The 27,107-nt window shown below is 36.2% G+C and overlaps 1 protein-coding gene across 2 annotated transcripts in view; it reads right to left on the bottom strand.

Moving 5' to 3' along the window:
• Positions 1-27,107, bottom strand: part of TMEM260 (transmembrane protein 260) — a 70,335-nt gene that overhangs the window by 33,484 nt on the left and 9,744 nt on the right. For both annotated transcript variants that reach the window (XM_038544803.1, XM_038544802.1), the window contains exons 4-6: positions 13,262-13,439; positions 11,971-12,084; positions 56-235 (exon numbers count right to left, since the gene is read on the bottom strand). In XM_038544803.1, coding sequence (XP_038400731.1) covers positions 56-235; positions 11,971-12,084; positions 13,262-13,439 — 472 coding nt within the window. The remainder of the gene's footprint in view (positions 1-55; positions 236-11,970; positions 12,085-13,261; positions 13,440-27,107) is intronic.

Raw genomic sequence — 27,107 nt, 5'->3', positions numbered from 1 at the left:
GAACACTAAAGTTACACCACTTACTTCCCTAAAAGGGCTTTAAATATAAATTTACCAGACTGAATGTTCCATATTCTTCCCTGAGAAAATGTGTCAAAAATCCTAGCAATGTTGTCTGGTCTCCCCAGGTCCAACGGGCTTGATTGAGGTAGGATGAGACAGGAAGGTAGACGTAGGGCAGCAAACCAACACAGAAGTACAGACTTAACTTCAACAAAGAGCCCAGGGAGAGTTCCTGCATCAAAGCATATTGTGTTGTAGAACAATGTTTATTTTTCATCAATTCATCCTGGAACTTCAAGAACACATCGAGGAACACATCAAAATGTTTACACAGAGCTGATCTCTCAATTTATATTAAGTCACCACAGAATACTATGTTAAACCTTCTGAGTACTGTGGATTACTAGAAAATTGCATCTGCCTGAACTCCTTTGCATGGCAGGTGAAATCTGAATGAAGCAAATAATACAGGGAAGACTCCAAAGTATCGTATTTATATTTAAAACCATGTCATGACATGCAGCATTACACAGCTGAGATAACCCACTGGAAATGACTATTTGGCTGACTTTGAATATACCCAAAACATTGTTCCAATACGATTCCCTTCATCACCATCACCAGGAGCAGACTTCAACTATATTCTCTATTACGATTACACACTGACAATATGATTCTTTTGACAAGGGTTTTGGGTATTTCATGGAAATATTTGGCACAAATGAAGTTAGCCTTTTTTTTTTTTTTTAAGATTTTATTTATTTATTCATGAGAAAGAGAGAGAGAAAGATGCAGAGACACAGGCAAAGGGAGAAGCAGGCTCCATGCAGGGAGCCTGATATGGGACTTGATCCTGGAACTCCAGGATCATGCCCTGGGCCTGAAGGCAGGCACTAAACCACTGAGCCACCCAGGCATCCCTGAAGTTAGCTTTTGAATAACCTTCCAGCTCATCCAAATGTTCCTTTTCCTCAACTTACATATAAGATGGAGTACTGATGGAAATTTGTTGTACCTAACGATGTTGCCTCATATGAGACTATATTTCTTATCTGCACATTTCTTTTTTAAAAAATATTTATTTACTTATTTGGGTGAGGAGGGGCACAGGGAGAGGGACAGAGGGAATCTCAAGCAGACTCCCTGCTGAGCACGGCGCCTAATGCAGGGCTTGATCCCAAACCCTGACATCATGACTTGAGCCAAAATCAAGAGTTCGACGCTTAACTGACTGAGCCACCCGGTGCCCCCTCATCTATACATTTCTAAAATAAAGGACAATATTGACAAAGTCTTATAAAAATTACATCTAAAAGAATTCTTGTATACTAGAAGATTTAAATAGTGGGTGCTTTAGTAATTAGGAAAGGGTCTCTTATAAATACCATAATTGGAATATGTCAACTTTTCCTTTACAAAAAAGGAAAATTCATATGTGACCATGAATACAAGAACCAAGGTTCACAATCCCCAGAAGAATAAGCAGTTGACTTATATTAGCATTTTCAAGTAAACACTCTTAATTGAAAATGAAGTATTCTTATTATAGTACTGATTTCATTTGATATTTCTATAGTAATGAGATGCATAAAAATAATAGCATAAAAAGAGTATAAGAAATAACTAATTGAGCAACATGCCTTTGTTATTCTTAAAAGTCATTTTAAATAAAGCAAATGTTTATATTTTGACAGTTTCTGCATGTTATAAAGTTCCATTTAGAGTGGCATGATGGAATAGAGAATTTTTCTTTTGTGTAGGAAATAAACAAGGAGACAATTACATGAGAGCTTTTTCAGACACTGCAGGAGAGTGGCACTGAGTCCTGGCTGTACATACATTAGAATCACCTGCAGAGCTATTTGAAAATATCAATGTTTGGGCCTTACCCCAGACCAATTAAATCAGAATTATTTTGGGGTGAGATCAGCATAAATATGCATACATATACAAAAATGTATGTATACATCTGTACATACATTGACAGACTTTTTAAAAGCAAAGCATCTCAGATAATGTGAGTAGCCAGGATTGCAACCAACTGACTCAGGACTTCTTACTCTGCCTTAAATCATCTGACCAGTAAGATCCCACTACCCTATCACTTCATTGGTACACCTTATTTTCTAGCCTCTGCTATTGAACTAGTGAAAATGCAATGTCCTTTGAAGAGTCATACTTCCCAAAATGTCATCGTTCATCAGTAGCTGACCTAAGGACAGAATAAACAGGCCCTTGGACTACGTTCCTACCTTGTCAACTTTGAGTCTTGCATGTTTTATACAAAGCATATGGTTCCTCTTTCAATTAACTAACCCAAAATATTTACTTTTTAAGTTTGTGTCAATGTACCTCTCTGTTATCTGAATGCACCTTCTCTGACATCAGATGCCCATCTAGGAATAGGGCCATCAAGATGGCAACATAGATCATTCGTGATTCCAGTCTTCCCCACAGGAAGACCAGCTAGCTACTATCTACAGACAAAACATCATTGAGAAGAATCCCAGAATCCAGGGGTGAGGCTAAAGCACACCTTGGACCATACAGACTAAGAAGAACCACATCAGAAATAAAAAGGAGTCTTCTGACTGCATCACCCCTCCCTCACGTTAGCACAGCATTGCACTAACAGAGCACCCCTAGGGCTACAGTTTTTCCAGGGGGAAAAGAGAGTCCAAGGTGGACATCCAGCTCCCCCAGCACTGCAGGACACTTTCCAGGAGGCTCATTTGGGTCTTCACCTCATGACGACCATGGAGGGAGGAAGGGGTCTGTTGGGCTCAACCCCTGAGGATCACACAGACAGGAAAGGGGCAGCAGGGCTTTCAGTAGCCAGTACTCAGATCTGACAGAATGTATTCCTACTTGCAGCAGTGCCCAAAGCAGAGATCCAAGCCAGCTGTTTTGCCCATTTGTAGAGCTGAGCTGGTAGTTAATTCCACCCTAAAATAATTCTGATTTAATTGATCTGGGGCATACTTTTACATGATAAAGTCCACATGTGACAAGTCCATACCTAACATCATACTCAATGGTAAAAGACTGAAAGTTTTTCCTCTAAGATCAGGAATAAGACAAGGGTGCGCACTCTAACCAATTCCTGCTCAACATAGTGCTAGAGTCAGGGTATTCAGGCAAGAAAAAAAAGAAAAAAGGCATCCAAATCAGAAAAAAAAAGAAGTAAAACTGTCTCTATTTGCTGATGACATGATCTTAACATGGAGAAAATCCTAAAGACTCTACCAAAAAACTGTTAGACTCATAAATGAATTCTGTAGAGTTGCAGGATACAAAATTAATGTACAAAATTAGTTGTGTGTTTTTATACACTAACAATAAAGTATCTGAAAGAGAAAGAAAATTATCTCATTTATAATAGCATCAAAAACAATAAAATACCTAGCAATAATTTAAAAATGCCTAGCAATAAACTTAACCAAGGAGGTGAAAAATCTGTACACTGAAAACTACAATACATTGATGAAACTGAAGAAGACACAAATGCATGGAAAGATACCCCTTGTTCAGTTTGGAAGAATTAATATTTTTTAAGTCCCTATTACACAAAACCATCTATAGATTCAATGAAACCCCTATCAAGATTCCAATGGCAGTTTTTAACAGAAACAGAAAAACAAATCCTAAAATTTGTATGGAACAAAAAAAGACCCCAAATAGCAAAACAATCTTGCCAAAGAGGAATGAAGCTGGAGGCATCCGCTTCCTAAATTCAAACTACATCATGAAACTATAGTAATCGGGAGGCAGTTCAAGATGGCAGGGTAGGAAGATTCTGAACTCACCTCCTCCCACAGACACAACAAAGCTACAAAGACCTAAAAACTATCTGAACAAGCACCTCCATGTCAAAGAATAAGAAGGCTATATGAAAATGGGTAGGAGAGGCAGAGACATGGTCTCACCGAAAACCCCACCCCAGGGATGCAACCCACAGCCAGAAGAGATCTCAGAAATATAGGACTTTTCCCTGAGGAGCAAGGGGGTTGTGCCCCACATAAGGCACCCCAACCTTTGGGTCCTGCACCAGGGAGATGACCCCCCCCCCAAATATCTGGTTTGAAAGCCAATGGGTCAAATATTCAGGAAAATTATAGGGCTGTAAGGGACAAAGGCTCTGCTCTTAAGGACTCACTTGCCCCAGAAACTGGTACAGAAGCAGCAGTCTGGAAAGTGCTAGACCAAAAGTAAAGGAGATTCATTTGCTAATGTTCAAATGTCTGCTGCAAGGACAGAAGTCTGGTATAATTCTGTCTGGGGACAAAGACACGGGAGGGCGCCATTTCTGGCATCCTTCCTCTATCCTGCTAATGCCAGTGAATGCACCCACTCCTGCATGCCACTCCATCAAGGCTCTGTCAAAGCCAGCTGGGCAAATGCCCAGCCCTCACATACCACTCCACCGATGGTGCAACCTAAGTCAGCTGGTGTGTAGAGCCCACACAGGGCATGCCCCATAGGTGCCTGGATCTGGTGGCCAAGGGGGATTGCATTTTGGTGTCCTATGGGTCTGAAATAAGTGGAAGGACAGTGCTTAGCAGGCTGCCAGCCCCAAGGGAATGCATTGACAACAGACTAAAACAACCACTGGTCTTCTTCTGAAAAAACTTCAGCCTGAGGGGTGGGTTTCACATTTACCATACATCTAAAGACTTTCAGGGAACATAGGCTGAAGGATAACATCTTTGAATTCTCACCTTGCCTCACTACAGCTTGCTGGCACCTCCCAGAAAGCGGCTCATATACTCGTCTGGAACCCTGAATTTGCAACAGTCCCTAAGGGAAGACCTCCAGATCAGTTGTTCTGGAGGCCAGGAGGGTCTGTGACTGTAGTCTCACAGGACTGTATAAATGTGCATACCTTAAAGATGCTGAGTGAGGAGCTAGTGTCCAATCAGCCTGAAACTAGGTGCTGACTAAGATCCCTCCCTCTGGAATACTCCCAGGTCTTGACACAACAACTGGAACCTGCCAAGAAAAACTTAGGCTGCTTAGACAGTTATAAAGGTTTGAGAGACAACCAAGAGCAAGTTAAACAATGATGTTCATCTCCTACACAAGGCAACTCCTGCAAGACCGGGAGACAGCTATTTTGCCAATACACAGAAACAACCACAGAGAATCAAGTAAAATGAAGAGATAGGGGAATATATTTCAAGTGAAAAACAAGAAAAAGCCCTGGGGAAAAAATCTTAATGAGACAGAGTAAAGTAATTTGCCTGACAAATAGTTAAAAGTAATGGTCCAAAAGATGCTCACCACACTTAGGAGAAGAATGGATAAATACAGCAAAAAGTCCAGCAAAGACAGAAAACATAAGACAGTACCAAACAGAAGTCACAGAGCTGAAGAATACAATAACTGTACTGAAAAAATACAGTATAGGAGTTCAACAGCAGAGTAGGTGAAACAGAGAGAATCAATGAGCTAAATCACAGAGCAATGGCACTCACCCAAACCAAGCAGCAAAAAGAAAAAGAATTTAAAAACTGAAGATAGCTTAAGAGATTTATAGGATAATTTCAAGCAGAATAACATGTGTATTATAGAGGTCCCAGAAAGAGAAGAGAGAAAGGGGCAGAAGCTTATTTGAAGAAATAATTGCCAAAAACTTGCTTTACATGGGAAAGGAAACAGACAACTGGATCCAAGAAGCCCAGAATTCCAAAGAAGATGAACCCAAAGAGACCCACACCAAGACACACAATTAAAATGTCAAAAGGTAAGAATAAAGAGAGAACTTGAAAGCACCAAGAGAAAAAACAACTCATTACCTATAAAAACATCCTAAGGACATCACCAGACTTCTCAGCAGAAGCTTTGGAGGTCAGATGAGAAGGGCATGATATAGTCAAAGTGCTAAAAGGAAAAAAACTCCTAAACAAGAATACTCCACCTGGCAAAGTTATCACTCAGAGAGATAAAGAGCTTTCCAGATAAAAGCTAAAGGAGTTCACTGACACTCAACTAGCCTTATTAAGAAATGTTAAAGGAATTTAAGCTAAAAGGAAAGGGTATTAATTAGTAATAAGAAAAAATATTTTAAAAATATCACTGGTAAAGTAAATATATAGTAGTGGTTTAATCACTTATAAAGCTAGTATGAGGTTACAAGATAAAAGTAGAAAAATTACTACAAATACAGTAATTAGTTAAGGGATATACAAAATAAAAAGATGTAAAATATGACATCAATAAATCACAGGGCAGGGGGAATAAAAGTATATCTTTATTTTTTTTAAAGATTTTATTTATTCATGAGAGACACACAAAGAGAGGCAGAGACATAGACAGAGGGAGAAGCAGGCTCCCTGCAGAGAGCCTGATGTGGGACTCGATCCCAGGACCCCAGGATCACAACCTGAGCCAAAGGCAGATGCTCAAACACTGAGCCACCCAGGCACCGCAAAGTATAGTTTTAGAATGCATTCAAACTTAACTTGTTATCAACTTAAAACAGCTTGTTTAATATATATATATATATATATATATATACACACATATAAATATACATATGTACACATATATATACATATATATATGTGTATATATATGTACATACATACATACAGGCTGTTATATATGAGCCTCGTGGTAACCACAAAGCAAAATCCATGGTAGACAGACAAAAGATACTGAGAAAGGAATCTAAGTGTAACACTACAGAAAGTCATGAAACCACATGGTAAGAAACCAAGAAAAGAAGAAAGGAACAGAGAGAAATTATAAAAGAGATGAAAAACAATTAATAAAATAGCAATAAGTACATACCAACAATTTCTTTAAATCTAAATGGACTGAATTCTCTGATCAAAAGACAGAGAGTGGCTGAATGGATAAAAAAATAAGACCCATCTATCTGCTGCCTGCAAGAGGTTCACTTCAGATATATGAACACACATGGATTGAAAATGAAGGGATGGAAAAAGATATTTCAAGCAAATGGAAACCAGAAGAAAGCAGGGATAATTATACTGCTGACATCAGACAAAATAAATTTAAAACAAAGACTGTAATAACAGATAAAGATGGGCATTACATAATAATTAAAAGGTCAATCCAGCAAAAGATATAACATTTGTCAATATTTATGTACCCCATGGAGAAATACCTAAATACATAAAGCTAATACTAACAGACCTAAATGGAGAAATGACAGCACTAAAATAATACTAGGAGGACTTTAATACCTCATTTATATCACTGGATCGACAATCCAGAAAGAAAATAATAAGGAAACATTGAGCTTAAACAACACATTAGATGTAATAATGAATATATACAGAACATTCCATCCCAAAGCAGCAGAATATACTTTCTTCTCAAATGCACGTGGAATATTCTCCAGGAGATATTATATGTTATACCACAAAACATGTCTTAGTAATTTAAGACTGAAATCATATCAAGCATCTTTTCTGAACACAATATCAAACTAGAAATCAATTACAGGAAGAAAACTGGAAAAATCATGAATATATGAAAATGAACATACTACTGAACAACCAATGAGTCAATGAAGACATCAAAAAAAGAAATTAAAAAATACCTTGAGACAAATGAAATGGAAATGAAATGCACCAAAAAAAGAAAACAAAAGAAATATAGCACACTAAAATCTATGAGATACAACAAAAGCAGTTCTAAGAGGCAAGTTCATAGAAATAAAGAGAAATAAAGTAGTTAAGAAGAAAAATCTCAAATTAACAATCTAACTTTACACCTAATGGAATGAGAAAAACATGAACAAAGCCCCAGATTAGAAAAAAAAAAAAAAGGCAATTATAAAGATCAGAGTGAAAAGAAGTGGAGACTAAAAAGACAAAAGAAAAGACCAATGAAACGAAGAGCTGGTTCTTTGAAAAGATTAACAAAACTGACAAGCCTTTAGCTAGACTAAGGAAAAAAGAGAGGCCTCAAATAAATAAAATGAGAAATTAAAGAGAAGTTACAATTGATACCAAAGAAATCCAAAGGATCATAAAAGACATCTATGAACAATTATACACCAAGGAATTGAACAACCTAGAAGAAATGTATAAATTCCTAAAAACATACAATCTTCTAAGACTGAATCATGAAGAAACAGAAAATCTGAAAAGATTGATTACTACTAAGGAGATGGAGTCAGTAATTTAAAAACTCCCAACAAAAGTCCTAGACCAGACAGCTTCACTGGTGAATTCTACCAACCATTCAAAGAAGATTTAATATCTTTACTCTTTATTCTCTTCCAAAGCACTAAAGAGTAGAGAATACTTCCAGACATTTTATGAAGCTAGCATTACCCTGATATCAAAACCAGAGGACCCCCAAAATATAAAAAAAAGATAAAAAATTGTGAGTCATATCAAATATCCCTGATGAACATAAATGCAAAAATCCTCAAAAAATATTAAACTGAATTTGACAATACATTAAAAGGATTAAAAAAAAAAAAGGATCATACTCCATGATCAAGGGGGACTTTTTTTAGGGAGGCAAGGATGGTTCAACATCTGCAAATCAATCAGTATGATACACCACACTACCAAAATAAAAGATAAAAATCATATGATCCTCTCAATAGATAAAGAGCATTTACAAAATTCTTTTGTGATAAAAATTCCCAACAAAGTAGGTATATGGCCACTGAAAGGCCATATGATAAGCCCACAGCTAACATCATACTCAACAGTGAGAAGCAAAAGCTTTTTCTCTAAGATCAGGAATAAGACAAGGATGCCCACTCTCACCACTCTTATTCAACATAGTATTGGAAGTCCTAGCCAGAGCAATTAAGCAGGAAAAAATATAAAGAGCATGCAATTAGGAAGAAGTGTAACTGTCACTACATGTAAATGACATGATTTTATATAATGAAAACCCTAAAGACCACCAAAAAACTGTCAGAACTACTAACTGAATTCAATAAAGTTGCAGGATACAAAATCAATACAAAAAAATCTGTTGCCTTTTTCATACATGAACAATGAACTAGCAGAGAGAAACTAAATTTATTCTGTTTATAATTGCATCAAAAAGAATAAAATACCTACAAATAAATTTAACCAAGGAGGTGACAGACCTGTACACTGAAAATTATAAGACACTGATTAAAGAATTTGAAGAAGATACTCATAAATGGAAAGAAACTCCACATTCATGGATTGGAAGAATTAATATTGTTAAAACATCCAAAACAAGCTATAGATTCAAGGCAATTTCTAACAAAATTCCACTGTTATTTTCACAAGTAGAACAAGTAATACATTTAAATGAAGCCACAAAAGATCCCAAATAGCCAAAGCAATCTTGAAAAAGAACAACAGGGGCACCTGGGTGGTTCAGTGGTTGAGTGAGTGTCTGCCTTCAGCTCGGGTCATGATCGTCGGGTCCTGGGATCAAACCCCGCATCAGGTTCCCCGCATGGAGTCTGCTTCTCCCTCTGCCTATGTTTCCGCCTCTCTCTCTGTGTCTCTCATGAATAAATAATTAAAATTCATGAGAGACACACAAAGAGGCAGAGACACAGGCAGAGGGAGAAGCAGGCTCCATGCAGGGAGCCCGAGGTGGGACTCGATCCTGGGATTCCAGGATCATGCCCTGGGCTGAAGGCAGGCGCCAAACCGCTGAGCCACCCAGGGATCCAAAATAAATAAAACCTTAAAAAAAAAAAAAGAAAAAGAAAAAGAACAACAAAGCTGCAAGCATCATGCTCCTGATTTCAAACTATACTACAAAACTATAGTGCTCAAAACAGTGTGGTATTGGCATAAATACACACATAAATCAGTGGAACAGAATAGAGCTCAGAAATAAACCCATGTGTATACGGTTAATTAATTTATGACAAAGAGGCAAAAATATTCAAAGGGAAAAGGTCAGTCTCTTCAATAAATGGTATTAGGAAAACTGAGAGTCATATGCAAAAGGATGAAACTGGATCACTATCTTACACCACATACAAAAATGAACTCAAAATGGATTGAAGACTTGATTGTAAAATCTGAAACCATAAAACTTCTAAAAGAAAACATGGAAGACATATATCCATATGTACATACTATGGGGTATTATTCGGCCACAAAAGGAAGGAAATCCTGCCATTTGCAAATAACATGGATAGAACTTGAGGGTATTATGCTAGATAAAATAAGTCAGACAGAGAAAGACAAATACCGTATGACCTTACTTATAGCGGGATCTAAAAATAACCGAACTCACAGAAACAGAGTGTAGATTGGTGATCCCTAGAGGTAGGGAGTAGGGAATGAGGGAAATGGGTGAAGGTGGTCAAAGTGTACAAATTTCCAGTTATAATATGAATAAGTTCTGGGGATGTAAAATACAGTGTGGGGACTATAGTACTGTACTGTAGTTGTGAAAGATGGTAAGAGAGTAGATCTTTAAAGTTCTCCACACACACAACTGTAACTGTGTGAGGTGATAGATGTGTTAACTAACCTCATTGTGGCAATCATTTTAAAATATATCCATGTATCAAATCATCATGTTGTAGGCCTTAATCTTATGTTTATGTTATATGTCAACTGTATCTCAATAAGCTGGGGGAAAAAAAAGAGAAATAAATGAAGACTGGAAAAAAAAAGAAAAAAAGACTGGATTTTAAAAAAAAGCATGGCTAAGGTAACTGATAGCAGGATGTTAATGCATCCCCATTGATGCATCCATCAATCCATAGGAAAAATATTTGGGCCTCCTCAGGTTTGTAATCTATAGAAAAGTCTTCACTGAATTGTATTTTTTATGTTACATCTCCATTTTTAAAAATCAAGGGTTTATATTATAAAAGACCAGATAAACTACTTTTAGTATATTCTCTAAAACCACTGTCAGAAACAGCCTGTATGCTGTTTAATATCCCTCATATAAGGTTGTACATGATTGACTTAACAGAATTCAGTTCCAAGAGAAAATTGACCTTTGCTGTCACTTGTTATTTCCATTTTTTTAAATCACACAATAAGAATGTTATAACCTTCATGTTATCCTTTTTGCTTTGTTGTCAGAAGCTAAAAACAACATATATCCAAGTACGGTAAATACAATTACCGTTTTGGTATAATTTCCCTATTTCTGTATAAAAATTTTACGAAAGATATGTTTCCTAATATAATTCTGACTATAGCAACAAATAATGAAATGATAAATAAATGCAGCTGAGGTATAATTAACAAACAAATAAACAACAAATTAAGTAAAATGACTCCAGTACTGGCTCTGTATTTATTGTTTTAACTTCCAGGAGGAAGACTGACAGAAGAGTAAAGGGCTTCTATCTTTCCAAAACCTCAGCTCCACACCTTTTTATGTCCATCTCACAATGCCTTACATGCTATAGTAATTTCTCATAATGCTTTATACTGTTATTTAAATTAATGATCATTTTTCCTTTGAGAAAAAGGGAAAACTAAAATAAATTATTTTTAAATTCTAGAGAAATACATTCTGAGAAAACAAGATTGTTATTTACTGGAGATTTTTACTTGGTTCACAACAGCAGTGATGATGTCTGTTTTGTCAGAAGCTGAATCTCTAACACCTAGAGCATCCGGCACAGAGCAAATATTCAACAAACAACTAGATGAATGAATAATCTATTATTAACACACTATCCTTCGTCTTAGGACATATATTAAAACAATCAAGGAAATTTTTTATTTCATTTTAACTCCTTTTAGCCTATTGTTATGATGCTGTTCAAAATCAGTAAGGAAATTATGAAACAAGCCAGATGTCACTGCAATCAATATTGCATAATTTCTGTAAATCCTATTTTTTTTCAGTCAATGTTGTTAGAACCTAAGGTCACTTATACTTTATATAAAACTAAAAAAAAAAAAAAAAAAAAAAAAGAAGCCCCATGTTTTCTGATGCCAAAAATGTTATATCAGGCCTTAAGAAAATATTACAAATTTTCATTAAAAGCACCCAAAAACCTACCTTCTCTTTTAAAAGTCGAAAGAGAATCCATGGTATTATGCACAAAACGTAGAGTACTATTGTATGCTGATTACATAAGCTAAGGCCACAGCAGAAAGCACCAATTTTAGCTATCTGAAAAAAACAAAAAAAACAAAAAAACCTAAGTTAAATATTTACCTAAAACTCTTAAGTAAACACAATAGTAAAACGTTATTCTTTATATGAAAACCAAGCATTTGTACCATAGGTCAGGCTAAATTCAACCTCTTAAACACACAATCTTGCTTCCACAGACACTAATATTTAGCACTATTATTATTTTTTTATAATATTGTCCACTCTCACCACATCATTGCAGTTTTGGCCTTAAATGACTGCCTTCAACCTAAGTTTTAGAAAGTCTGTGTGATGACTAGATAAGTCTCACTAGTAATAGAATATTGTATAATTCTTAATAAAATGTGTAACTAAATAAATAAATAAATCTTTAAAAAAATAAATAAAATAAAATGTGTAACTAAAACTCAGGCATCTTTTCCATTTTACTTTTTTCTATTAAATTAATAAAATTGAACACTTTATTTAGAAACCAGGTTATGGGTGCTGTTTTTGCTCTTTTTGAACATGTGTAATTTTCATAATCAGAAAAAAGTTTAGAGAAAAAACTCTAATAGCACAGCTCTGTTTATGGAAACCACTGATAAACCATGGTGCTCTTCTCTTTAACAACAAGAGGCTGCCTACACTAAGATGGTTTGGTACTTCCCAATGATTAGACTGTAAGCTCTTAGAAGACAGGGTTCCTTCACATTTCAAAGGATCTTGATATTAGTGTTTACCTTATAATTCATTGTAACTTCTTCTGAACTACTTCATTTATCCATTTGACACCAAAAAAAAGTACAAATTTGGTCTTTTTTTGCAATTAGAGAGTAAGTCAATGTACCATAATGGTATATAATTTAAGGTGGTCAATCTAGAGCTTGGCATCTTACAATCACACACACACACACGTGCCTGTGCAAACAAGCCTATCTTGCCCATAGGACTCAGAGGGCATTTCAATCCTCTCATTCTCCAGAAAACTTTTGAACTCTGGTAGAGAAAAAAAAAAAAGCCCCATGTTTTATAGAGGCTATCATGGTTCACAGTAAAAGAACTCAGAATATTTTCTCTCTCAACATGCCTAGCTTGCCTTGACAGTAATCAGAACAGATAAACAGCATCGAAACTTAAAAAGAAATACAGCATCTGTCTAAAAATTAAAACAAAAAGTGATTTCACTTTAATCAAAATCAAAATAAGTTACCTTTGATCTTTCTTTTGCAGTTGCTGCCTCCTCAAAATGTACAGTAAGAGCCATAAGCAGCCCCACAAACAGATTGTTTAAGCTAAAAACCTCTGCTGCAATGGACCACTGCCATGTTAGACGAGAAAATGAAAACACCCCCGCAGCAAGGATTCCTCCAGCATATGAGCCAGAAAGCCTGCAAATACAGATAACATGAAATCTTCTTTCCCAACAAAAAGAACCGACTTTCTTTTCCTTTTTATAAACTGTAGCAGCAGAAATTATGACAGTCACCCAGCACTATCCCAACACATTATATGGTTAATACATTACTTCGTATAATAATTTCTTCCAACAGATTTTAATTAGGAAGTCCATATATTAACTTATTAACAAACAAATGAACAAACCTGCTTGATCTCCTATGGATTGAATGAGGTTAAGTTCTCAGATGGAACCTCTAGGATTCAAGCCAGTTCAGAAAGCCTGAAGAGATAGTAGCTGGAGAGATAACAAACCTGTGTCACTTTTCTTGCTCTATCCACAAATTAGAATGATGGTCTGGTTAAGACCAGAATTAATGAAATGGCAAAACAGCTATTCAGGAACATTCATTCTCACTTCTTGTGGAGTGTTTGGGCCCTGGCACTTCCACATGACCACATTAAAGTTTATCTCCCAACATATGGCAAAGATGTCATCACAATATTTGGTGATTTAAAGATCTTGAAAGCCAAGTTCTTAGTTTCTAGAGATGTCTTCTTTACACAAGGTTGAAGTTGAAAAGTGATGTATTTCTTTAAAGGGGGGGATGGGAATGTGAATTCCAATAACACAAAAAGAATCAAACGGCAGGGATCCCTAGGTGGCGTAACGGTTTGGCGCCTGCCTTTGGCCCAGGGCGCGATCCTGGAGACCCGGGATCGAATCCCACATCGGGCTCCCGGTGTATGGAGCCTGCTTCTCCCTCTGCCTATGTTTCTGCCTCTCTCTCTCTCTCTCTCTCTCTGTGACTATCATAAATAAATAAATAAAAATTAAAAAAAAAAAAAAAGAATCAAACGGCACACTTGGAAACAAACATCTCAATGCCAATGCTAACGAGAGTCAGACATTTCAAATCAATCAGGAATCTAGATCTCAATTCCAAGATTTGATTTGAGACAGTAATGTGGTGGATAGAGCAAAACAACTTCCTATTTCACCACAAATCTAAAATAATAAAAAAGCTATTACCAAATATTTCTAACAAGTCTTGTGATTCAGCAAACATTACCATGTCTAATAGTCAATAATAATATATGGCCCTAAATCATCACTTTTATACTCTATTGTTTTGGATAAAAAGTTGTGGAGTCATTCTATGGCTTTTAATCAAGCATCATAGAAAAATAAAAATTAAAGTTTTGTTATCACCAAACTTGGTTTTGAGTTCCTTTTTGCAATATATTTTTCTTTCCCTTATAAAAATCATCAGTTTCCTATTTCTTTCAGTTTGCCATTCTCCCAGTGACCCTGATTCATCACATTGAAGGCATTTCTTCCCTCTAAATTACTTTCTGGATTATTTTCAACTTGTATTCCTACTACCTTAGACTCAGTTAAGCTTCCCAAGTAGTCTTCTGCTTTCCAATCTATTCTGCAATATAACATCACATTAAATTTCCTAAAACATACTCTTTATGATTAGCTAGCCCCCCAATTTAAGGACTCTTCATGTCTCTAGGAAATATTCTAAATGAGTCAGGCTGGAATGAAGCTCCCAATAAGTGTTACCTAGCCACTAATCACCAACATTATCTCCACCAATCAGTTAGGCTCTTCAAAATTTCTTAATAAGACATGCCTATTCCCAGCACCATACCTTTGCTCATGCTGTACCCATGAAGTGAATGTCTTGTCAGATTTCTTCTATTTATTCAAACTCTACTCTTTTTTCAAAATTCCCAGGTTGCTAGCTCATCTTGGAACCTTATAGCACGTAGGTGCCTATAATAATTATTCTGACGTTGTTTCTGAAATGTGAATTTGAGTTAAACTTCATTTATATTGGAAATCTTTAGCCCTAAGCACAGAAAGGAAACTTAGTGAATGAGAGAATGAATTAATCTTAAAGAACGAATAACATTTTAAAAGGAATCTCTATGTTTCATATGTCAGTATTACTTTGGAAAGTCAGCATCTTTAAGATACAAGAGTCCTTCCTCTATGTAAAACATAAATTAGCTTCCTTGGAAAAATGGCTGACTCCAGGTCAAGGGTATCTCAAGTACAAAATGAATCTAAGTATCTTGTGCCAGAAAGTAAGGAAGGGTTCAAAAGAGGACATGACAAAAGGACATGGAGCCAGCTTAAAGGGGTCAAATCAAGGATAATATGAACATCAGTAATTATAATAGTAGATTGTAACCCAATGAAAAAATAATCTATGAATCTATAGTGATATAAATAAATGGGGGAAGAGAAAGTCAACAACTAATAGCTGTAAAAGAAATGATGGAATTTAGCAGCCGTTATCATCATAATAATGGATTATCAAAATTATTGGGTAAAAGTTTTACAGAAATACATATATAGTCAAAACACATCCCCCTCTAAATAGATTAACTGCAGAGGAAAAGTGGTAGCTTTACAGAAGAAAACCTGGCAGACACAATCTTAACTACAGGATCAAAGTTAAAGCCCAATAATGGGACAAACTTCATATACTTCCCAACCTATTCCAATGAAAAGAATAGAGCATTGTTTCTATGGTATTCTTGCAACACATATTACCTGAACCTACAAACTCAAATTGAAGAACATTCTACAAAATAACTGGCTAATATAGATTAAAAAAAAAAAAAAGCCAAGGTCTTGAAAGACAAAAACAAAGCAAAAGACCATGAATCCATACGAAACAGACTAAAAGGATATAACAATAGAATAAAGGCTTGGAAGAGTCCCACTCTCTTGGAAGAGTCCCACTAATCTCTTAAATAGGAGTCCCACTCCTATTTAACAGAAGAAAATTCGAGATTCTTTTCATTGGAATAGATTGGGAAGTATATGAAGTTTGTCCCATTATTGGGCTTGTAGTAGATTGCAACCCAATGAAAAAATAATCTATGAATCTATAGTGATATAAATAAATGGGGGAAGAGAAAGTCAACAACTAATAGCTGTAAAAGAAATGATGGAAAATTATTTTCTTCTGTTAAATAGGATATTATCAGAACATTTGACAAAATCTTAATCACCTCCATAGATAACAATGTTCTATCAACAATAATTTCCTGACTTTGAGAACTGCACTGTTGGATATGTAAGAAAATGTGCGTGTTTTTAAGAAACATACTTTCAAGGATTTTAGGGTAAAGGATACTATCTATGCAGTTTACTCTTAAATGGTTAAAAACAAAACAATACACACATATTTGTGGCTAATGATATTGGGCCTTTCTTCAAGTTTTATTATTAGCTATTTCATGTCTTCATTGGAGAAGTTCATTCAGATCCACTGCTCATTTAAAATTTAGGTTGTCCTTCATGTTATTGCAGAGTTCTTCTCAACTTTTAATACACTTCTTCCCTGCTGAACACAGCCAGAGTCCATTGCTCGCACCCAAGAGCCCTGACAGAAACACACTGCCTTCCCTCTTTGTTATTCCTATTAAGTTTCCAAGGCAAACTGTGAGCAAATTCTGAAAATAAATGCTGAAGAGGTCATAGCTTTGTGAAAAATAGAAGAGAGGGCAATGTGTCTAAGAACAGAAAGTTATGTGTGCATCCAAATATAGGGTACGTAGAATAGAAAACATTTGGAGGCCTCATCATTTTACTATTTGATTTGGGGTGTTCATAGTACTCTGTATAAGCTAAGCTTGTATGAATTTCATTGATTTCAGCAGCCTCTTCTGAACTGTGACTGTCCATTAAAACACACGTATTTTAACTTACTGCCTTTACAAAGTTTGCTTTATGTTAAGATTTAGAATCAGTCAACAGGGCAGCCTGGGTGGCTCAGCAGTTTAGTGCTGCCTTCAGCCCAGGGCGTGATCCTGGAGACCCAGGATTGAGTTCCGCGTCAGGCTCTCTGCATGGAGCCTGCTTCTCCCTCTGCCTGTGTCTCTGCCTCTCTCTCTCTCTGTGTCTCTCACGAATAAATAAATAAAATCTTAAAAAAAAATCAGTCAACAGTTACTGTGTAACATGTACCAAGACTAAGGAAGTGAAAATTCAGAACATCTGTTGTGAAAAACGTCAAGTTGAGAAAGGGTACATACAAGGATTTGAAGGTAGCAACAAAAGCCCAGCTGAAGCTGAAGTCACTGTGGATATGAAGTCGCAGGACCTTCAGCATGGCTATCGAAAGGTCTGAGGCAGCTGGCCCGAAATGGCTGGAGAGAGCCAGGGTTAGCGGCTTTGCCTCGCAAGTAGGACTGGACAAGAGGGAAGGTAGTTTGTAATAAGCCGTGAGGCCTAGATTGGACAGGGAAGGTACCAAAGCAGCAGGGGGCTGATGAAGGCAATAAAAAAGGATGAACAAAGGGTTCTAGGTCTCAGTCAGATGGAAGACAAGTGTAGAGGCATCAAAGAAATGAGTGAACTGAAAGCTAAAGTTATGCCAGGTAGTGAAAAGTGGGTCGGGGAAGGGGATGTGGAAGGGTTAAAGGATGGAACAGTGAAACAAGACTGGACTTTGTTGCTGAGGGGAGCCTGGGATGGGAAAGAATTTAATATAAAGCTGTTTTCAAAATCATAAGATTTTCATTAAAACTAAATATTTGTCCTAAAAGACAAGCAATACAGTATACATTACTAAGTTTGCAAGTTGAGTGCTATATAGGAAGACAGGGGTGCGGCATGGCCAGGACACCATATGCCTGTTAACAAGGAGATGTGATGGCCCACATCAGCACCCTGCAAACCGGGTCTGTGATCTGCTGACAGGCAAAGGACGATGTCAGCAGTGATAAGCATGAGACTTTTCTTTTTTCTTTCCTTCTTTTTAAAAAAGATTTTATTTATTTGAGAGAGAGAGCAGAAACAGAGGGAGAGGGAGAGGTAGACTCCCTGCTGAGCAAGGAGCCTGATGTGGAGCTCAATCCCAAGACCCTGAGATCACAACCTGAGCCAAAGTCAGCCACTTAACTGATAGAGCCACCCAGGTGCCCCAAGCCATGAGGACTTTCTGAAGACTCTTTTTATTCACTGACTGTAGGTAGGTAGGTAGTCTCATTATATTGTGTAAGGCATATTCCACTATCTGAGCTTGCTTCATTTCACCCTAATGAGACAGAGATAAATGACTAAAGAGAAGCTGAAGTCAAAGATGACTTCATGAACAGTTCAGGATCATAGTGAAGGTCAGTATTAGCTTCCTGCTGTCCGCATCTGTAGCCTCTATTTTCTGTTCTCTCCCTAACATTCTATAGAAATAGCACACAATTACCATCTAACTGCCAAATACAACAGGCTCTCAGGACCGCCCTGCTGGATTGATCCCCCACCCCCACCCCAACTCTACTGAGTTGACCAGGGCTCTACATCCCTCAGATGTTCCCTGTGTGGTTCTGGATCTTCTTTCAGTGTTTTCTCTGAACGGTTCCTCTTCTTCCATCATCTCCTTTAAAGCTGGTGTTTCCAAGATTTCATTCTCAGGCAATTCTTCTCACTCTTACATACTCCTCCTGGGTGGCCTTATCTGCTATCTTGATGTCAGCTGCCAACCACAAACCGAAGTAACCAAATCTGTCCCTAGTGCTACCTCCCCCTTACTCTCAAACTGACAGATGTCCAATTGACTGCTGTACACCTCACCACAAAGCCATTCCAACTCTAGATGACCCACAGAACCTTAATATCAACACGTGTGAAATTAATTTCTCATCCACTTCCCTAAATGATTCCTGTTCCCATATTCTTAGTAACTGCCATCAACTACCTAGTTACATAAGTTAAGAAACCTAAGAGTCATTGTCAAAGCTCCTGTCCTTCTCTCCCCCCCAAACATACCACATACTGCCAATTTTACTTCATAACCATTTTGAAAACTCATCCTTCTCTCCACCCATACCACCACTGCCCTACTTTAGCTCACACCAATTCAACAGCTTCCTATGTGGTCTGCCTCCAGCTTTAGGCCCACCATTGCCACCAGAGTGAAGGATCTAAAACATATTTGATCTTCTATTTTTTCTGCTTCCAACCCTATAAGGCATTCTCTTTCATTATAAAACATATTACAGGGTTGCCTGGGTGTCTCAGGTTAAACCTCCAACTCTTTACTAAATCTCTAACTCTTTGTTTCAGCTCAGGTCATGATCTAGTGATTGTGAGGCTGACCCTCGCATGGGGCTCTGTGCTTCAGATTCTAATCTCTCCCTCCCCGTCTCACACATAGACACTCTCAATCTCAAATAACTAAAATCTTTTTTTAAAAAAAGTGTATTGCAACCTCTTCACTACAACAGACAAGACCTTTTATGATCTGGCCTCAGCCTACCCGCAGCTTCATTTTTTGACATAACCCAACTCATAGTTTATGTTCTAGCAACACTAAATGAGTTGTAAGTTCTTGTTTTTACAAGCTATTTCTCCATCTCTGCATTTTTTCTGCAGATGAGGAATGCCGTTTTGCCTTTGCTAGGCCGACTCCCACTGATTGTTTCCAAGTCAGTATAGGCATACCTTTCCAAGAAGTTTTTCCCAAAGTATTTTCATTAAAACCAGGGTGTTTGCCCCTTCTCTAGATCTTATTAAATGAATTAAATGGGTACTGAAAAGACAGGTTTTTCTATATTTCTTAAAATTTGCAATTCCAAGAAATAGAAATTTTAAACTGCAACCTACTCAAAATATAGTAAAGAAATCAGATTTGGGGAACTTAAAATCCTCTAAATAAATTACAAATCCAATGAATTATTTATTTATAAATGAATTTGTATGTAAATTATAAATATAAAACAAATTATAAAATAAATTATTACTTATAGTGAAATTTTTTTGGACTACTGATACCACTATACAGTATTCATTTCAGCATATTTGTGCATTCTAAAAATTTAGTCAACCTCACTTCACAATGTGTTTCTACAGTAGAAAAACCTTTTGAGTTTTTGAAAACTAAATGTTTTCCACCTATGTATTTCAGACATACTTTATCTCTAGTTTCTAATGTTCTTCAAATAACAATGGTTTCTAATTATCTCGACCTAAGTCCAAACATTTCCAAATAATGCTTTATTATAAAGTTACTTATGCCATTATTTAGAATTTATTCTTTATTTTTTTAAATGCAAAAAAATCGAAAGAAAAGACAGTTTGGTAGTGGGATAAATTTTAAGAACCATGTCCTTTTTTGTTGCTGTGCTTTACTATTATAAAAGTGCTGTCTTAGTAACACATGAAATTGAGGGAAAAATTAAAGGATTCATTTTGACTTTGTTATACTAATTTTTATTATATTAATTTTTGTTACATTGATTTTTTAAAAATAAAATGATATCCATATGGACATATCTTACAGAAACTAAGGAATAATCATTTTTCCACCCCATACCTTTTTTTTTTTTTAAGGTTTGAACAAAAGAAAGAGAGAGCATGCAAGTGCAGGGGGTGGGGCAGAAGTAGAGGGAGAGTCTTAAGCAGACTCCTAGCTGGGCACAAAGCCCAAGGCAGATCATGATCTGAGCTGAAACCAAGAGTTGGAAGCTTAACCTGAGCTACCCAGGTGCCCTTCCACCCCATACTTTATTTATTTATTTGAGAGAGAGAGAAACAATGAGCGGGGGGGGGGGGGGCAGAGGGAGAAGCAGACTCCCCACTGAAAGACTTGTTCCCAAGATCCTGGAATCATGACCTGAGCTGAAGGCAGACACTTAACAAATTGAGCCACCTGGGCACCCTCACCCTGTACTTTAATTCAAGTGTTTATAATCTTTTGGCAAGAGTATAGAAATCATAATTTATTTAAAAAATTTTTATATTACTTTATTCCTTGTCTATAAAAAAATTTCAAAGGAAACGACAAAATATGGGTTTACAGTTACTCATATTGCCTTTAGTATACTGATGTGTAAGGTAAGTCCCTTAATTTTCTCATGTTTTTCTGAAATTTCAAACAAAATACTCAAAACTTTTCATCTTATGTCTTACTGAGCAAAATATCAATGAACCCTCTTATATCAATAAACCACTGCAAGTCTAAGAGAGAGGACATTAAATGTGCAGATTTACCTAAGTAATGCTGTAAATATCACATTGATGAATATGTCTGAAGGCTTATCTAATTTTTAAACTTGTTAAGCAAACAAGATGACTGAACAAACCCTTTTATTATCTGTTTATGAGTATCTTTAAAAAAGTATTTTTTGTATGAATCCACAGAATACCTAGAGTCTCCAATGAATCCATATTCTTTCTGACTGTTGGTGTCTCCATTATTTTATGAGACTGGCCAAATATGATCCTTTTCAATGGAGGGTGTCCCAGAGTGAATGATAGACAGGTTAGTTGTAATCTCATTTGGGTAATAATTCTAACCAGAATACATACTCCACAAAAAAATTTTTTTCCTGTAAAGGCAATAACATATATTTATAATTTCGAAGGGTGGGAGGGAGGCAGATTTAAATTATGTAAGTAGAAGGAAATACTATTCATGTACCTCACTGAATGCAATACTGTTAATTGATAGTCCAGATTTCTGGCTAAGTAATCTTTCTTTTAAAAAATATGGAAGGAATGTCCAATCTGACATTCCTTAAACATAGGTTTTAAATGAAACTGTTGTTCTGAGCCCACAAAATGAGCTGTTTGGAATCATCCATAAAGTCAGATGTAGAGATAGACTATAAATATAAGTAGCTCCAAAATAGGCAAAAACAATTATCATCTACCCACAGACTCAGTCTGATGATTTTTCTTTTCCAAATGAAAATGAACATCACTGTTTTCACCTGGTAATCCAAGAGTCCTACTTTTCATTTTCATTTTATTCTTTTGAATAAACATGCTTATTATTTTTTACAAAGCAACTAAGGAGTTGGTGAATTTAATTACACTAAATGTGCTACAGTGGCATCTTAAAATGAGCTCACTAAATTAAAAGATACACATTTTTCTACTGACACTGATGAAACTACTTCATCAAAAAAGAAAGAGAACTTCAAATGAGGTTGCAAATAAAATAAGTCTTTTCACCAGAACTCAAGAATATCTTGCAAAATAGTCTAAACTATTTTCCATTTTAATTTAAGGACAATTTATGATGAATCAGATTCAATATGAGAAAAAATGTTTTCTATTCTCCATTTGGTTCTCACAAAGCCTCATAGGAAATCAAAAAAGACATTTCTTTGACTGGAATACATATGTTTAGAATCTAACTTGACTTAGAAAGGCAACATCCTATGAGGTTATATGAAGAAATGATCACATACTTAAAACACCATTACTGTGATCATTTTAATAACATAACCGCTATATAGTAAAAGATAGTCACATGTCAGTAGTAACAATCCAAATCAAGATTTTACACTGGGAAGAGGTATGCTGAATTTAAGGGCTCATATTAATAGAGTAAAGCAATGATACAGATGATTCATAACATTCAATAATCTAAAAGTCACTGAAGTCTGTTTCATGTGAATAAACATTTTTATGTTACCTATGACATATATTCACCAGTATATTTCCAGTAAATAAATCTTCCCAGAGAAGTTCCACCCGGATAACACAAATAACAAAAATTCTCCACTAGGTAAGGAATATGGGGTAAGGATTACAATCACCCGAACGAATGTGAAGCTCAGAATTCTATGGGTAATATATAATTGCCTTATTTTTGGTCCACAAAAATCCATGAAAGCTAGGTAAGATTCCTAAGAAAGGTACTGATTGTACAGGAGTTTTCTCACTGATGGAACACTTTTCATCTGTTGACACAATGGATAAATCAGGAGGTTACAATTTACACCACTGACACAGGTTTGCTATTGATGATAAGGTATATTTTCCTTTCCACGACGTGGTATTTGATTTTCATGTGTAGTCACATGTTTGTCTAACCCTCAATCAAAAGGCAAATAACAGAAACCTGAAATTCTTTCAGAACACACATTTGCTGTGCCTCATAAAATTCATGAACGTATTTGTCTTCAGTGCTACTTGCATGCAAAGGACCCAACATGGAGGGTACGCCACCCTCCTTCTATGCTGCAAACTCCTGCTCAATGGAAGTAGGATCGAGTAGGTAGGCCACAATGCAGCATCTAAGACTGACTGTTAAATAAATTACTATTAGTGTCATTCATAATGACGACTAAAAAACTGTAATGGATTACAGAAAAGAAGTGAGGTAAAGCAGGACACAATTAAATAGCAAATCTACCACCCGCATCCTCCCAAGTTCTAATCTTTTTGTGTCTTGTTCATGAAAATGTGTAACTGTTACCTTCTGGCTCTATCACATAAGCAACACCGATATGTTTATCTCTTCTGTGTACCTGGAAAAAGGTTAAACTGGGAAGCTAGCTACTGCTGAATCTCTCTTTCCCTGGCAGTTCACTCAACCCAGTGGCAGCAAATACACATTGAGCATCTAATATGTTCCAGATACTCTGTGGGCAAATTATAGTCAGTGGCCATTTAGAAAACAGTAGAACCTAAATTTTTCTGCTCATTTTAAAGCTGGACCGAATTAACATAAACCAATCATTTAGGGCATGGTATATTAAAGCAACACTTGGAAGCTGCCACCACTGCACCTAAAAAAATGTAAGACACGTCCATCTTTAATAAACTTGCAAGTAATCCTTTTTTCCACATTTTATAAAAACTCCCTTTCGCTCCAGATAAAATCCTACCTAGGATTGTTGTATTTCATTTAATCAAAAGGAAAACTGAGTCTAGCCTGAATTTTCTTTTTTTTTTTTTTTTTTAATTTTTTTTTTTTATTTATTTATGATAGTCAGAGAGAGAGAGAGAGAGAGAGAGAGAGAGAGAGGCAGAGACACAGGCAGAGGGAGAAGCAGGCTCCATGCACGGGGAGCCTGATGTGGGATTCGATCCCGGGTCTCCAGGATCGCGCCCTGGGCCAAAGGCAGGCGCCAAACCGCTGCGCCACCCAGGGATCCCCTAGCCTGAATTTTCAACTGCATAAATACCAACTACCAGTACACAAAAAGAAAAAGTATAAAGTATTATTCCCGATCTTAAGCCACTAAATAACATTGGGAAAAAAACTGTAGGTCTTCAAAAAAAACAACCGAAATGGAGGAAGATTATGAATAGCTTCTGTAAATAGGATATCATCCCACAAGTCCCATTAGAATTCAGATTTATGCATTAACTGATAAATAAGAAAGTTATTCAAGGTTTAGAACAATTCCTTTTGTTATATCTCATCAACTTATATCTAATTACCTAAAAGAAAAGACGCTGAACTGGGCTTTCTAGGAATCATCATCATATAAGTTCTCATGGTGTGCCAAATAACTGCATAACGGGAAACAAGATCTTCTGAAAGCAAAGCCTGGCTTAAAATTACTCCCAAATTACAAATTTTCATCATATTTTGTTTGAAATGTTTAAAAACACAGAAGACCTCAAATTAGCTTGTTACTCAAGCTACATAGTGTATTTTGTATTCAGTAGCAAACCTGAATGGTTAAAAAGTCTATTCCAGCATCTTGTTCTCAAAGGCCCTGGTCGTGGCGTGTCATCTCACTAAGTCCCTTTTAACTCAAAACTTAGAAGTTGCTGCATACTTTTTAAGACATTAAGATAACTAAATGTATATGAGGTAAGTTTAAAAGACCCAAATAACTAAAATCAGCAGAATGAGGGTATGAAACTATTTTCACCAGCATCACTACTCAATTCGATAAACAACAGAGATTTAATATTAAGTAGTCTTATGCAAAGTTATGAAACATATCTTAATACTTCAATTCCTTTAAACTGCTTTGTTTTTATGGCTTTGAAAAGTAGGAAATCTATATGAGTTACGATCTAGAATTTTACTCGTAATTTTAAGAAATATATGCATTTATTATACCATAATGACTGATGACTAGTTCCAGTGGCAAAATCTCGGCAGGAAACAGATTTAGCAATCTGAATGTTTTATAAGTTTTTGTAATTGAGGAAACTTCTCATAATCTGACATTTGTTAAAACCACTTATTAGAAATTATGCAGCACAGTAGCTGTGGAAATATGAGCTAGCTTCACAATTATAAAGTCAGCCTATGTAGCCCTTTCCTATTGTATATAGTGGCATAAACCCCACAGCGGCCTATCAGCTAACTGGCAGGCAGGGGGCTGCTCTATTCAAAGTGAGAGATACAAGCTGCAGGGCAAAAACCTGGCAGCTCCCATCTGACCCCACAATCCCCTACTGGTGACAGCTCCAAGCTCCATGGCAAATTAGGCCTTCTCATATTACAATTGGAGAAGACAGATTCCATTAGCAGTATCTGAAATTGAGTGGAGAGCTGCACTGTTATCAGACTTGACTCATAAGCACTGCTATTAATCAGAGCTATGATAGCATTTATATATTTCAAGCTATCTGCTGCCGCTGTGATATTCTGCTACAAAGGGTTGATGGGACTTAGGAAAGTGAACAATAGAGCTTTCTGGGAAAAGCAGAGTAAATCAAGAAAGTCTATGACTTCCGCACATTCTGAAGGGATTGTGGTTTACATAAATTTTCTCCCAATTGGAGATTGAGCTCTTCCTCATCTTACACATGGGATTTAGTTGTCACTCAATGGTAACAGCTGTGAAAAGGTGAAGCGGCCCACCGCTCAGAATATTGCCTTCGCTTTTAAAGCAATTAACCCATGAACAGGAGGATACCTGGTGATATCAAAGGGATTAGGCCAGGCAGTGCATTATTAACATTTCCTTGAACTAATTCTAACTCTGACTAGCTGTCAGAAAAGACTCTACAGTCTTAAAAAAGAGTTTTTGCCCTGCTTTTTTCCCCTTCAAAATGAAGTGCTGCTATTTGAGCCTAATATGTCCCTCTACTTAGAAGAAAATGCAAATGAACCAAGCTCTTAATATGCTTAACCAGTCTGAGTCAATGCAATTTTAATACAAGTATGAGAGAAATATATGATCAATTAACCAGGGATCAAGACAGATATTCTCCTGAATGGAAATTAATGCTCCAGTACTTTCCATTCTTCTTCAACTACAAAAACTTGGTGACTATTTGTTACTTATGCATAGTTACCTCTGAAATTAGGAAGAGCTTCATATTATTCTCTTTGGCAATAATCTAAAATACTCTTTGAGCTGGAAAATCCAAATGTCCCTTAAGCAGGAGATTCTACATTCTCTAAGGTATGCCATTTTAATTTTCTATTCTTTATTGAATGGAATCTGAGCTGAAGCTGTAAGAATCGCAGACACAGTGCTCAGAATCAAATATTCCTCTTCCAAAAGTTTAATCAAATTAATTTTTAGCAGCAGCGTAATATTTAGAAGTATATAACTTACAAAAAAATAAAATAGCCTGTAAGTAAAATACTGGCACAAAATAATCTGCCAGAAGATATTTAAACATCATTGAAATTGGTTGTAGGTTCTTTGTAGAAAGCAGGCATAGTTTCGATATGGCTTTATTTATCATTAATATTCATGTTCTTGGTAACCCGGTTGACATTAAGAGATCCAATGTTTTACTGTACAATGTTAACAATGTTAGAAAGTTTTTTATGCAAGTTTTGAAAAAGAGTACCTTCTAGAAAAAAAGTATTTGAAAAACTGTTTATTCAGTGGTTAGTCACTTTGTTTTAATTTCTTTTTTTTATTATTTTTGTTTTGTTTTGTTTGTTTTAATTTCTTTAAAACAAACACTGAATTTT

The sequence above is a fragment of the Canis lupus genome, chromosome 8 (assembly GCF_011100685.1).
Source record: "Canis lupus familiaris isolate Mischka breed German Shepherd chromosome 8, alternate assembly UU_Cfam_GSD_1.0, whole genome shotgun sequence".
NCBI lineage: Eukaryota > Metazoa > Chordata > Mammalia > Carnivora > Canidae > Canis > Canis lupus.
The sequence above is the reverse complement of the archived record's forward strand: the minus strand, read 5'-3'. Positions and strand labels throughout refer to the sequence as shown.